Source organism: Narcine bancroftii, chromosome 8, assembly GCF_036971445.1.
Source record: "Narcine bancroftii isolate sNarBan1 chromosome 8, sNarBan1.hap1, whole genome shotgun sequence".
NCBI lineage: Eukaryota > Metazoa > Chordata > Chondrichthyes > Torpediniformes > Narcinidae > Narcine > Narcine bancroftii.
Genome location: NC_091476.1, coordinates 157174103 through 157188716, shown reverse-complemented (window position 1 = coordinate 157188716; position 14614 = coordinate 157174103). Strand labels below are relative to the sequence as shown.

General features: G+C 44.1%; 1 protein-coding gene across 13 annotated transcripts in view; it reads right to left on the bottom strand.

Moving 5' to 3' along the window:
• Positions 1-14614, bottom strand: part of fndc5a (fibronectin type III domain containing 5a) — a 95486-nt gene that overhangs the window by 50285 nt on the left and 30587 nt on the right. For all 13 annotated transcript variants that reach the window (XM_069895596.1, XM_069895597.1, XM_069895594.1 and 10 more), the window contains 2 exons: positions 11021-11136; positions 657-849 (listed from right to left, as the gene is read on the bottom strand). In XM_069895596.1, coding sequence (XP_069751697.1) covers positions 657-849; positions 11021-11136 — 309 coding nt within the window. The remainder of the gene's footprint in view (positions 1-656; positions 850-11020; positions 11137-14614) is intronic.

Sequence of the window (14614 nt, the reverse complement as noted above, 5' to 3'; positions counted from 1 at the left end):
AGGTCCTTGCAAATTACACTGGACAATGAAGATTTTGCTTCCTGAACACTTTTGGGTGTATTTGATAGATTTTAGGCTGCTGATCATGAACATCATAACATTTTCCTTTTGTGCACTATTTTTTAGATAGTCATATTTTTAACATTCTTCGAACAAACAAAGCCATGAAGTCTGACATATCATTGAAATTTTTTTTCTGCATTCGTATTTGGACTTCCTCCCTGCTGATCTTGGTGCAGTCAGTGACGAACATGGTGAAAGGTTTTACCAGGACGTTGTGGCCTGGAATAGTGGTATCAGGGCAACTGGAATCCGTCATTGCTGGCTGACTATTGTTGGACACTGACACAAGAGGCAACAGATGCTGAGTACAAACAAAAATCAGTGGTGAAATATTTTTAAATCAGTTGAACTATAATAATGTGTCAGAATCATTATATGATTAAAAATACTAAATTCAATAAAAGTTAATTTAATGTTTCTTAAATTATCTTTCTGTTCAGCTTGAAGTTGTCCATCATAATCCCCAGTTTATTTTCAGGAAGCCAACCTTTTGAAAAATCTTATTGTCCAGTGATGTCTTATTCAAGTTTTGTAGAATGAAGCTAGTAGCCAGACTGAACTTCAGTCATCAAAGTCGACAAATGTACTGTTACCTTTTAAGGTCAATTTCTCAGCTTCTTTTGGGGTCCTAAAGGAGATAGGCTCACTGGCTGGGCTCACCCCTGTCAGACTGATGGACTGAACATGGACCATATACTCAGTGTCCTCTTCTAAGTCCCACAATATGCAGGAACGGGTTGTGGTGTTCACTTCCTGGATAAGACGTAGCATTTGCACATCCTTTCTCTAGAAACAGAAAGTTATCCTTTTAATGCTGAAAAAAATTAATTTTGAACATTTCTAAGAAAATAAATTAGATGAAAAAGAATTTGAGAATTTGGGCGCAGCTCCTTCATACCAGTCAGTGCTATTTTAGTTCTGCATTTCAATCAATGATTACAGCCAGCTTAGTGAAGAAAGACTGTTAACTTGCAAGGTACAAGGGGACTGGTGGGAATTGGAGGAAAGCAGAAACAAATACAGTAAAATCCCTGTTATCTGGAATTCAAGCATCTGCCAGCCTCAAGATACTGGCAAAATAATTGCAGAAAATACTGTAAATAGGTTAAAAAAATACAAAAGTTTAAAATTGGTGCCACCTAGCCAATCACTCAACATGCAGTCTCAAACAACCGGCAAATTCACTTATCCATCATCTACCAATCCCCATATGTGTCAGATACCAAAGGGTTTTACTGTATCATCTTTTCTTGGTAGATGGTATTATCTTTGAAGTCTGATTCGGAAGATCTGTCACTTATTTACATTATACATGTCAGTTTACACCAAATTATTTTTTTGGAATGCATAATTGTGCTGAATAATATACCACAATGTAATTTTCCAAACTCTAAAATTCAAAGTTTTAACTTAAACACACAATACAACAGGAGCAGGAGTTGGCCATCATGTCCCTCTGCAATGACTCAACTCCTCTATAGACCAACTCTCTATAGCCTTCAGTTGCCCATTCCCTCAAAAATATCACCAGTGATCTGGTATCTGTAACCCTTTGGGGTAGAGAAATCCAGAGATTCCCCAATCTCTATGAGAATACTGTTATTTTAACTCAAAGAATAACCACTGCCTTCTAGCGCAATGGTGGTTTATTTTGCTGCCAATATTCCTTCCCTGCTAAATATTCAGGAATTCATTAACCAATGATTGAGGCTATTCCAAATGAAAACTTTATGGCATTGCACACAGGGATCTCAATATGTTTCTATTGATGTAAAGAAAGACATTAAAGAAACTGCTGTGAATCTGGCTTCTAGTCATTATCACTACATTCATATTTGACAATGAATTTCTCCACCAATCCAATTCAAGACATGAATAAATATTGTAGCTTGTCACATAAATGATGGCATCAAATGGGTCTCTTTCTTTGACTCTTGTACTCAAAATAAAATGCAAGATGGTAGTGCTGTGCTTGCTTTTTAGTGTGGAGGTTGTAGTTGGATTCATGTTATTTGAAGGTGTCTATGCGATGTGCAGGGATTCTAGACTACCCATTCTTTTGGCTATCGTTTCCCCCCTCCCAGACTCTGCTCAAGGTTCATGGGGCCCCTTCCCTATGAAGTCAAGTTTTGGTTTCTTCTGTACTTCGCTCCTACTGACTATATGAAAAACATAAAAAATACATGTTTTGTGAGGTGTAAAGAAAATAAGGATTTTACTGAAATCTGCAGTGACCCCCAGGGGGACTGTAGGGCCCCATTGAGAATGGCTGTTCTCTTGGATTTTGGAGAACATTTCCGACAAGGTGTCACCATTAATATTGCCCAGAGTAAGAGAAAGAGAAGCAAAAAATGTCCCTTCAGAGTCACTGAGTGTCCATGGATTCACCTCCAGTGCTCCCGCAGGTTGTGTGGCTGTGCAGATCATCGGGAACCTGAGCCCAGATCCAAACCTCTGACACAATCAGGAAGGCTTCAGTGCCCGATGTCCTTCTGGAGCCCTTTTCTCCCCCCTCAGCACTCCCTTGAATCCCAGAACCGATACCTGGTTCCTGTGAGCCAGTCTCGAGCAGCCCACAATCTGTGTGGGTCCTTTGACCACAAATTTCCCTCTGCTGCTAGACTAATTGAATTGTTATTTGGGTATACTTCATTCCCAGCTGCCAGTTGTTTTATGTTGCAATTCTTCAACTTTCTGCAGCTTATTTCTTTGCTTGCCTGACTCCATGGCACCCTAACTTGAATAGGTGGGGCAGATAATATGGGCTGTCGACTGTTATTGTTACTTAACTTTGAGACTCACAGTGTAGTACTAGGCGACTCCTGATTTCAATAACAAAACTTTAATATCTCCCAGTCTGTTCATGGACTGTAAAATGCATCCAGAGAGAACTGTAGAATAGGATATCAAGCAAGGTTCAAAACAAAATTAATGGAAATGCAACAGATTGTGTTGGTAATCTAAAACCCTGGACTAAAGGAGTTCAAATCCCACAATGGTATCAGGGGAAATTAATTAAATGAAAGGCTAGTATTTGTTTCATAATTAACATCACTATCAATTGCCATTTTTATACAGAAAATGGAATTATTCTGAAGAAAAAATTAGCATACTTACCTCCGGTGTGTCCCAATGTGGTCGTTTACACAGGGGCACATTTGGGGCACTTTTATACAGCCTTCCTGTGTTGTGGAGTTTGTCAGAGGGGGAACATCATATTCATTAGGCCTGTTTCTTACGGAGTGGCTGTGGTCATTTTACACTGCAGCCACTCCATAAAAATGTGTAGGGGTCCCTGTGGAAAAATTACAGGATGGAATTTACAGAATAAATTCCATCTTCAACATTTTTACAACTGCCCCGGACCGGAGCAGAAAATATCTTGAAATTATCTGCTCTTCAGCGGCTGTGTAAAAGTGCCTAATGTTGTAAACATCCACCTCATTCACTAAGGTCCATCAGGGGAGGAACCCTGCCTTTCTTTCTTGACTTGTGTGCCTCTGGCTGAACATGAGCATTCTTTAGTTTTAACAGATACTTTGGGGTCTGTTGATACCTCACCTTTCAGGATGGTGAGCTAATTAACAGAACTTGAATGCTTTGGTGTTTCAGAGGAATAAATTATATTCATCTTGACTTTCACAGAAAGACAATCATTTAAAATTCTAATTTCTATGATTTGCTCCAATCCATGTAATTAATGCAATTATCTTATGGTTATAATGCAGTGGCCTTGGGTCGTAGGTTTTATATCGGAGTGGCCTTCTCCTATGCAGGTTTCTTACCCGGGCTGGAGGGGTCTGCCTCCCCTCCTAGGTCGGTCCATACTGCCCGGACCAGGGCCGAGGCCGTCGCAGTTCACCCTGTTCCTGGACTGGGGCCACCGCCTCCCACTCCCTGCCCGGACCGGGGCCTCCGCCTGCCTCACTCGACCGAGGCCGGGGCCGCCGTCTCCCCCTTGCTCCTGCCCGTATCGGGGCCGCCGCCGCCTACCCTTCGCCCGGACCGGGGCCGGGGCCGCTGCTGCTCTCCCTGTGCCCGGACTGGGGCCGCCGTCTCCCCCTTGCTCCTGCCCGGATCGGGGCCGCCGCCGTCTACCCTTCGCCCGGACCGGGGCCGGGGCCGCTGCTGCTCTCCCTGTGCCCGGACTGGGGCCGCCGTCTCCCCCTTGCTCCTGCCCGTATCGTGGCCGCCGCCGTCTACCCTTCGCCCGGACCGGGGCCGGGGCCGCTGCTGCCACGTCCCAGCTTGCTTGGCCACGGCACACGAACCATGGGTGTAAAGGGTGGGGCCAGTACTGCGCGCACTGCACACCACGTAAAAGCTCCTTTGCGCAGGCCCGAGGACAGGTCCACGTCCTCCCCCTCAACGTCCTCCCCCTCAACGTCCTCCCCCTCCACGTCCTCCCCCTCCACGTCCTCCCCCTCCACGTCCTCCCCCTCAAAAGATGCTCACAAACTCAAGCTAGCATGCTGGAACATCAGAACCATGCTAGACAAGACTGACAGCCACCGACCTGAACGTCGGTCTGCCCTCATTGCACATGAACTCCTCAGACTTGACATCGACATAGCCGCTCTCAGTGAAGTCCGCCTGGCAGATGTAGGCAGCCTCCAAGAACGCGGCGCGGGCTACACACTCTACTGGTCTGGCAAGCCTTCGGATGAACGACGCCTATCTGGTGTAGGCTTCATGGTCAAGAGCTTCATTGCCTCCAAACTCGAAAACCTTCCGACAGGCCTCTCGGACCGAATCATGTCCATGCGACTCCCACTTCAAAACAAGCGTCACATCACCCTCATCAGTGTCTATGCTCCAACCCTCCAGGCGGAACCAGCAGAAAAGAACAAGTTCTACACCGACCTGCGCAACCTCATCCAACGTACCCCTACAGCCGACAAGGTTGTCATCCTGGGCGACTTCAACGCTCGTGTCGGCAAAGACTCAGAAACCTGGCCAGGAATCCTGGGCAAGCATGGCGTCGGCAAGTGCAACGACAATGGGCGCCTCCTGTTGGAGCTCTGCGCAGAACAGCGGCTTGTCATTACAAACACCCTTTTTCAGCAGAGGGACAGCCTTAAGACCACCTGGATGCATCCCCGATCCAAACACTGGCACCTCCTGGACTACATCCTGGTGCGAGAAAGTGACAAACAAGATGTGCTCCACACCAGGGTCATGCCTAGCGCGGAATGCCACACTGACCACCGGCTGGTTCGCTGCAAGCTCAACCTTCACTTCAAGCCAAAGCCCAGGAACAATAAAGCCCCCAGAAAGAGGTTCAATGTTGGAAAACTGCAGTCAGACGAAGCGAGAGGAAACTTCCAGGCAAACCTCAAAGCAAAGCTCGACGTTGCAACCCGCCTCACGGACCCGTCCCCTGAAACCCTCTGGGATCAGTTGAAGACTACCATACTGCAATCCACTGAAGAGGTACTGGGCTTCTCCTCCAGGAAAAACAAGGACTGGTTTGACGAAAACAGCCAGGAAATCCAGGAGCTGCAGGCAAAGAAGCGAGCTGCCCACCAGGCTCACCTTACAAAGCCGTCCTGTCCAGAGAAGAAACAAGCCTTCCGTCGCGCATGCAGCCATCTTCAGCGCAAACTCCGGGAGATCCAAAATGAGTGGTGGACTAGCCTCGCCAAACGAACACAGCTCAGCGCGGACATTGGCGACTTCAGGGGTTTCTACGAGGCTCCCTCACCCCAAGTCCAAAGCCCGCTGCGCAGCTCAGACGGCAAAGTCCTCCTCAGCGACAAGATCTCCATCCTCAACCGATGGTCAGAACACTTCCAATCTCTTTTCAGTACCAACCGCTCAGTCCAAGATTCCGCCCTGCTCCAGCTCCCTCAACAGCCCCTAAGGCTAGAGCTGGATGAGGTTCCCACCCTGGATGAGACATATAAGGCAATCGAACAACTGAAAAGTGGCAAAGCAGCAGGTATGGATGGAATCCCCCCAGAAGTCTGGAAGGCTGGCGGCAAAACTCTGCATGCCAAACTGCATGAGTTTTTCAAGCTTTGTTGGGACCAAGGTAAACTGCCTCAGGATCTTCGTGATGCCACCATCATCACCCTGTACAAAAACAAAGGCGAGACATCAGACTGCTCAAACTACAGGGGAATCACGTTGCTCTCCATTGCAGGCAAAATCTTCGCTAGGATTCTACTAAATAGAATAATACCTAGTGTCGCTGAGAATATTCTCCCAGAATCACAGTGCGGCTTTCGCGCAAACAGAGGAACCACTGACATGGTCTTTGCCCTCAGACAGCTCCAAGAAAAGTGCAGAGAACAAAACAAAGGACTCTACATCACCTTTGTTGACCTCACCAAAGCCTTCGACACCGTGAGCAGGAAAGGGCTTTGGCAAATACTAGAGCGCATCGGATGTCCCCCAAAGTTCCTCAACATGATTATCCAACTGCACGAAAACCAACAAGGTCGGGTCAGATACAGCAATGAGCTCTCTGAACCCTTCTCCATTAACAATGGCGTGAAGCAAGGCTGTGTTCTCGCACCAACCCTCTTTTCAATCTTCTTCAGCATGATGCTGAACCAAGCCATGAAAGACCCCAACAATGAAGACGCTGTTTACATCCGGTACCGCACGGATGGCACTCTCTTCAATCTGAGGCGCCTGCAAGCTCACACCAAGACACAAGAGAAACTTGTCCGTGAACTACTCTTTGCAGATGATGCCGCTTTAGTTGCCCATTCAGAGCCAGCTCTTCAGCGCTTGACGTCCTGCTTTGCGGAAACTGCCAAAATGTTTGGCCTGGAAGTCAGCCTGAAGAAAACTGAGGTCCTCCATCAGCCAGCTCCCCACCATGACTACCAGCCCCCCCACATCTCCATCGGGCACACAAAACTCAAAACGGTCAACCAGTTTACCTATCTCGGCTGCACCATTTCATCAGATGCAAGGATCGACAATGAGATAGACAACAGACTCGCCAAGGCAAATAGCGCCTTTGGAAGACTACACAAAAGAGTCTGGAAAAACAACCAACTGAAATACCTCACAAAGATAAGCGTATACAGAGCCGTTGTCATACCCACACTCCTGTTCGGCTCCGAATCATGGGTCCTCTACCGGCACCACCTACGGCTCCTAGAACGCTTCCACCAGCGTTGTCTCCGCTCCATCCTCAACATCCATTGGAGCGCTCACACCCCTAACGTCGAGGTACTCGAGATGGCAGAGGTCGACAGCATCGAGTCCACGCTGCTGAAGATCCAGCTGCGCTGGATGGGTCACGTCTCCAGAATGGAGGACCATCGCCTTCCCAAGATCGTATTATATGGCGAGCTCTCCACTGGCCACCGTGACAGAGGTGCACCAAAGAAAAGGTACAAGGACTGCCTAAAGAAATCTCTTGGTGCCTGCCACATTGACCACCGCCAGTGGGCTGATAACGCCTCAAACCGTGCATCTTGGCGCCTTACAGTTTGGCGGGCAGCAGCCTCCTTTGAAGAAGACCGCAGAGCCCACCTCACTGACAAAAGGCAAAGGAGGAAAAACCCAACACCCAACCCCAACCAACCAATTTTCCCTTGCAACCGCTGCAATCGTGTCTGCCTGTCCCGCATCGGACTGGTCAGCCACAAACGAGCCTGCAGCTGACGTGGACTTTTTACCCCCTCCATAAATCTTCGTCCGCGAAGCCAAGCCAAAGAAAAGATAATGCAGTGGCAAGGAACAAAATGCTATCAGATTGATCAAAGATCTTAGTTTTGATTGAGCCTTCTTAGCCCTTAATTTGAGAAATCCAAAAGGTCCACTATTCAGTGAGTGAAGATATTTCTCCTCACTTGAATCCTAATTGACTTACTTTGAGTTTGTGACCCTCCAGTTCAAGACTTTTTGCCCAGGGGAAAATCAGCCCTATCTTCACCTCGTGAAGCCGCACAGTATTTTGTATAATGAGATCACCTTTCGTTCTTCCAAACTCAAGGAAATAGAGATCTAGCCTGCCTAATCGCTCAGCTAACAGACCTGTCATCCAAAAAGTCTTTGTTGCACCTTCTGTGGCATGGGCATCCTTCCTTGAATCTGGAGATCAAAGATGCACACAATACTCAAGATTTGGTCTCCCCAAGGCCCGATATATTTGCAAAATAAGGTCTCTTTATCTTGTACTCAGGTCTTCTTTCAATAAAAACTGACATACCATTTGATTTTCCAATTGTAGCTTAGCTCTCAGTACATGGATACCTACAACCCATTGAATGTCAACATTACCCAACCTCTCATTATTTAGAAAAAGACTCAATCCTTCTGTTTTGCTGGCCAGTATAGACAATCTCACATTTTTCATATTATATTCAATTGGCTATGCAGTTGCCCATTCATTTAGCTTGTGCTTAGCCTCTTTGCATCCTCATTGCTTCCCACATTTTTATTGAGTTTCATAATATGGAGAATTTGGTGTTCATTTCTATTTTCATCACCTCCACTATCGATACACCATGGTTGCAGTGCGTTCTAGCTACTAAACCTATTTCAGGTGCATCTGGGCTACTCCAACACACCTAAACAAATGACTACTACTACCAAGGAAGACAAGAGCAGCAGGCACATGCAAACACCGTCACTTGCATGTTCCCCTTCGAGATAGGTGCCAAACAGTCAGGGAGGGGATCTGCTAGTGGTGATGTTTCCATTATTTCTGCTGCTCTTGTCCTCCTTGATAGTAGAAATCACCAGTTCAGCCAGCTCCCCACCATGACTACCAGCCCCCCCACATCTCCATCGGGCACACAAAACTCAAAACAGTCAACCAGTTTACCTATCTCGGCTGCACCATTTCATCTGATGCAAGGATCGACAATGAGATAGACAACAGACTCGCCAAGGCAAATAGTGCCTTTGGAAGACTACACAAAAGAGTCTGGAAAAACAACCAACTGAAAAACCACACAAAGATAAGCGTATACAGAGCCGTTGTCATACCCACACTCCTGTTCGGCTCCGAATCATGGGTCCTCTACCGGCATCACCTACGGCTCCTAGAACGCTTCCACCAGCGTTGTCTCCGCTCCATCCTCAACATTCATTGGAGCGCTTTCATCCCTAACGTCAAAGTACTTGAGATGGCAGAGGTCGACAGCATCGAGTCCATGCTGCTGAAGATCCAGCTGCGCTGGGTGGGTCACGTCTCCAGAATGGAGGACCATCGCCTTCCCAAGATCGTGTTATATGGCGAGCTCTCCACTGGCCACCGTGACAGAGGTGCACCAAAGAAGAGGTACAAGGACTGCCTAAAGAAATCTCTTGGTGTCTGCCACATTGACCACCGCCAGTGGGCTGATATCGCCTCAAACCGTGCATCTTGGCGCCTCACAGTTTGGCGGGCAGCAACCTCCTTTGAAGAAGACCGCAGAGCCCACCTCACTGACAAAAGGCAAAGGAGGAAAAACCCAACACCCAACCCCAACCAACCAATTTTCCCCTGCAACAGCTGCAACCGTGTCTGCCTGTCCCGCATCGGACTTGTCAGCCACAAACGAGCCTGCAGCTGACGTGGACATTTACCCCCTCCATAAATCTTCGTCCGCGAAGCCAAGCCAAAGAAGATCTCGGAAGACCTCCCCAAAGGCCACTGCAGGAACATCACCAGAAAGACTGCAACCACCAATGCTTCGAGGAGAATGAAACAATAATTGATGGCCATATGGAGATGACCACATCTTAAAAGTTGATCTTTTTCACTTTGGACTGGCTTGAGGACTCTGAAGGCAAAAGTCTAATTTATTCTCAGCCTACAAAAACAGTCCAGTTTTGCAATGTTTATGCTATTTTTAAATGGCTTCTGATATTCACTGTCTTAATGTCCATGGAAACTTAGAAAAAAAACTTCCATTTTAAATCTCTACTAGCTTAATTAATATCGAAGAACCTGAGAATACCAAACCATTTAACATTTTTTCTCCAGTTGTAATATAACAGAACTGATTGCAAACTTATTGAAGCAATATCTGAAATAGTCATTTGGAATTCATTTAGTGTTTGAGAGTCATCTGTACTGATTTCTGTCCTGAAAGATTTGTAGCTTTTTCTTAAAAAGCATTAGAGTTGTGAAGAAAACAATCTACTTTTAGTATAAGTAAAATACGAAAGATCTGCAGACACCCTGGTTGAAGTAAAAACACAATGCTGGAGAAACTCAGCTGGTCAACCAGCATACTTTATATAGCAAAGATATGGATGGTATTAACATCAACTTCTCCGGTTTCTGCTTAGCCTAAACTCTGTTCTCCTTCCCTTCCCTTTTTATTTGTCACCTTTATCCAGCTTTTCACCCCTTTTCCTCTCCATTCACAGAGCCATCCTCCCCTCCCCCTGCTTGCTGGTGTGCCTTCCCTCCCACATCCACTTATTACCTCCTGCCTGTGGGACTGTGCTCCTGCCCCTACCTCTCCCACCACCATTTTACTCAGGCCCCTGCCTACATTTTGCTCAAACCTTGACGAAGGGCTCAACCCCAAAAACATTAGTTGAGTATCTTTATCTTTGCTACAGGAGTGGCACAGTTGGTGTAGCAGTTAGTGCAACACCCTTACAATGCCAGCGATCGGGTCCGAAGTTCAAATCCCACATTGTCTTTAAGGAGTTGGTACATTCTCCCTGAGTCTGCCTGAGTTTTCCCTGTTTGAAGTGTACCGGGGGGGGATTATAGGTCAATTGGGTATAAATTGGGCAGCACAGACTTGTGGACTGAAATGGCCCATTACTGTGCTATATCTCGAAATTTAAAATGTAGGAAAAAAAACAAAGTACACTGTTGACCTGCTGAGTTTCTCCAGTTTTGTGTTTTTACTTCCTTTAATAGATTTGGATCCAAAACATTTCTTCCAAGGCACTTTTATTCATTGTTCCCAACCCATAGTGCAAAGACACACTGAAGCACAAACACAATGTAGGAGGGGAAGTTCTGAAAGTAAATAAACACTACCTGCTGTGATATTGCATAGCCAATAACAGCATCTCCATCAGGAACCTCCCATGATACCTCTGCCGAGTTGGCCTGTAGATGTCGAACTGTGACATTGACAGGAGCTGCTAAAATGTCTACAAATAGAGAAAAGAATGTGTTAAATCGCAACTCTTTAATTTGCTGCTCTTCACACCTCCTTTTAAAAAAAAAATACCGATCACTGAAACACTGAAATTGATATTGTTATCAATTTCAATTCTAATCTCACCATCATGAAGAATGAAATGTCTGATAAAATGAAGCATAATGTATCATGTACAATGGCTACAGAGTGTTATTCAAATGTAGAAATGTAGTGGCATCTCATTGTAGTTTTTATTCTGGATTTAATTCTTTCAGGTAGATCTCATTTAAAATAATTTCAGTTTCTCCCTGACTGTATCATCACTTCTTGAAAATTACGATGTCATCAGTAGTTGTCAGTATAAGTTACTGTTGGTAATAATAAATGGCTGCACTCCTGACTCAGAGACAGAAACATTTTTGACATCTTTCGTCTGACAAGTAATTTGGCCCTTTTTGAATTATATAATCATCGTTATTTTAAATTTGTATAAAGAGATGTTTCATTCGTTAACAAATGGATATCATTCTAAAGGCACATATTTTTTGATGTAAAACCAATCTCGTCATGTGGATTTGATGCTGTTTCACCCTGAATCAGTATTTGCTGAAGATCTGACATGCAAATGAGAGAACAAAATCTCTTAATTGCCTCTTAATTGTCTTAGCTCGATCTTTCCCAAAGTTATATTCATACAAAAGACAAAAAGAAAAACACACCATATATGGCAGAAAAGAACACAGTGAATAACATTTCACTTCTCTGAAATGTGGGCGGTTAATGCAACCTAATAACAACTCAGCTCCAATAAAATAACCGATCTATGACATTCTATTATGTCCAATCCACTTAAATTTGGGTACAAAATTGACTGCACAATCCATGCGTATATGGTGCGTAATGCGGGTGTGCATTATGTATTACTGCTGGGAATCCAGTAATGGTGTCAATTGTTAGTATTGATGCTACTTTGGTCTCTGGATGTCTAAAGAAGGAGATCCAAAGTAAGTCAGCTCTTCATGTAAGAAAGGTTGTCTTATAAACACCTTAAAGAGCTAGACCATACTCCTTCATTGCTGGGGGGGGGGGGGGGGGTCTATCTTAGAAAATATCAATGGATTCAGCAGCGATAGGCCAGACAATGTCTTTTTTCCAAAGGATGTCTATTGACAATTTAACCTTTTTCATAGGCACTCACTTCTACTACTATTTCAGAATTGGAGAAGTCAGGTATCCCACTAGCTCATTGATCTTGCTGGTGCATCACCCCCACTGCTGAACCCACCCCTCCCTGGAGTATGAAACCATTGCACAAACATCCTTTGGTGCATTTGCTGCTATTCTCATGCTATTCTCATGCAGATCCACTTGGTTAACTTAGACAGCAACTCGATGGTTCTCTCCTTAACAACCTACTTGTCCTCACTGGGGTTGGAGTCCATTTATAGTTTAATAATGGAGTGTCTTTGTCCTCAATATTAATATGAAACATTGTAAATTGTCAAGGATTTAATTTGTAATACATTAACTGGCTTCTGGAGGGTTTACACAGAAGCTAAATCTTATCTCTTTAACAACTATATTGAAGCTGCTAATTTTACCATGGAGTAAATTAAATTACAATTTAACTGCATCTAAATTAACCCTGAAGTTATGTTGGATTACTTTATCAGTTCCCTCCAACATGTTTCATAAATGTTCGTCTATTAATTTCACTATTTTGAGCAGACATTTTGCTGCCAGGATGTAATTCGTTCTTTTAGTATCTATGACTGCTTTGATGGGATTATATTATACACCTTCCAATAGTCAGTCAGAATGGAGGAGCAGACTTTTGTAATAGTAGGTGATTTTAACTTTTCACACCTTGACTGGGGCTTCCATATTGCAAAAGGGCTGGATGGAAAACATATTCAGGAAAAGTGTCCTTAATCAGTATATAGAGGTCGCAATGAGAGGAAGAGTACAATACTGAATCTTCTATTAGGAAACAAGGCAGACCAAGTGATGAAGATGTGTGTGAGGGAACAGTTTGGATCTCGTGATCGTAAAGCCATTAGTTTCAAGATAATTAGGGAAAAGGATAAGTCTGGTCCTTTGGCTGAAATTCGATATTGAAGAATGGCAATTTTTGATGGTATCAGAAAAGAGCAGGCAAATGTGGATTGGGACATTATGTTTTCTGACAAAGGTGTCCTTGGTAAGTGGGAAGCCTTCAAATATAGAATTTTCTTTCTTAAAATATTTTTATTAAAATATAAGCATAAATATGAAATTGACAATTACATAATAATTCACTTGTATAAAGTAAGCATGTGTGAAAAAAGCCAATAATGTAGATAAAACTACATCAATAATTGCCTTATACCTCAAAAACATTTAATTGAATTGATCCATGCAATTATGTTAAACCCTTTTACTGAAATAACTTTTGTAAAATAAAGGAAGAAAAACATTAAAAACTAAGGCTAACCCCTCCCTCTAATCAAGTTTACCTTCTGACCCCCGGAGAACAGGCAAGGAAAACAAAATGGAATTTGAGAGGACAGAGTTTGTTTGTATGTTCCTGTCAGAATGAAAGCTCAGAGTAACAGATATAAGGAACTTCAGAAATGCAAGAAAACACATATAAAGAAACCATGAGAGCTAAAAGAAGACACAAGGTAGCTCTGGCAGACAAGGTGAAAGAAATATCAAGGACCTCTATCGATATATTAAGAGCAAAAGTATAGCAAGTAACAAAATTGGTCCTATTGAGGACTCAAGTGGTCATCTATGTATGGAGCCAAAATGGATGGGAGTCATCTTAAATGGATTTTTTTTTTGCATTCCATATTTACTTGGGAAATACACACAGGGTCTTTCCAAGTGAGGTCATGGGTCCTATATGGATTACAGCAGAGGAAGTCTTGAGGCATATTAAGATGGATAAAACCCTTGGTACATTGAGGGAGGCTAGCACAGAAATTGCAGGAGCCCTAGCAAAGGTAGTTAAAGAATCCTGAGCCACAGGTGAGGAAAGCTGATGTTGTTTAAGAAAGCCTCTTCTCTGGATAATTGTCACCAGTGACAACATTAGTGTGTAAGTTATTGGAAGGTATCTTAAGCGGGTGAACATATAAATACTTGGATAGATACAGACTGATCAGGGATAGTTAAGATGGCTTTGTGCATGGTAGGTCATGTCTAAACAATCTTACAGGTTACCAGGAAAATTGATGAAGCAAAGGCAGTGAATGATGTCAGCATGTACTTCAATAAGGCCTTTCACAAGATCACACATGGGAGGTTGGTCAAGAATGTTCAGTTGCTTGGTATCCAATTGCCAAAGGCTTTGTGGGAGAAGCCAGAGCATGATAATAGAGAATTGCTTCCCTGTTTGGAGGCCTGTGATTAATGGTGTACCTCGGAGATCTATACTCAACAATCTGGATAATAATGTGATAAATTGGATCAGCAAATTTACTGATGATTCTAAAATTGGAGGT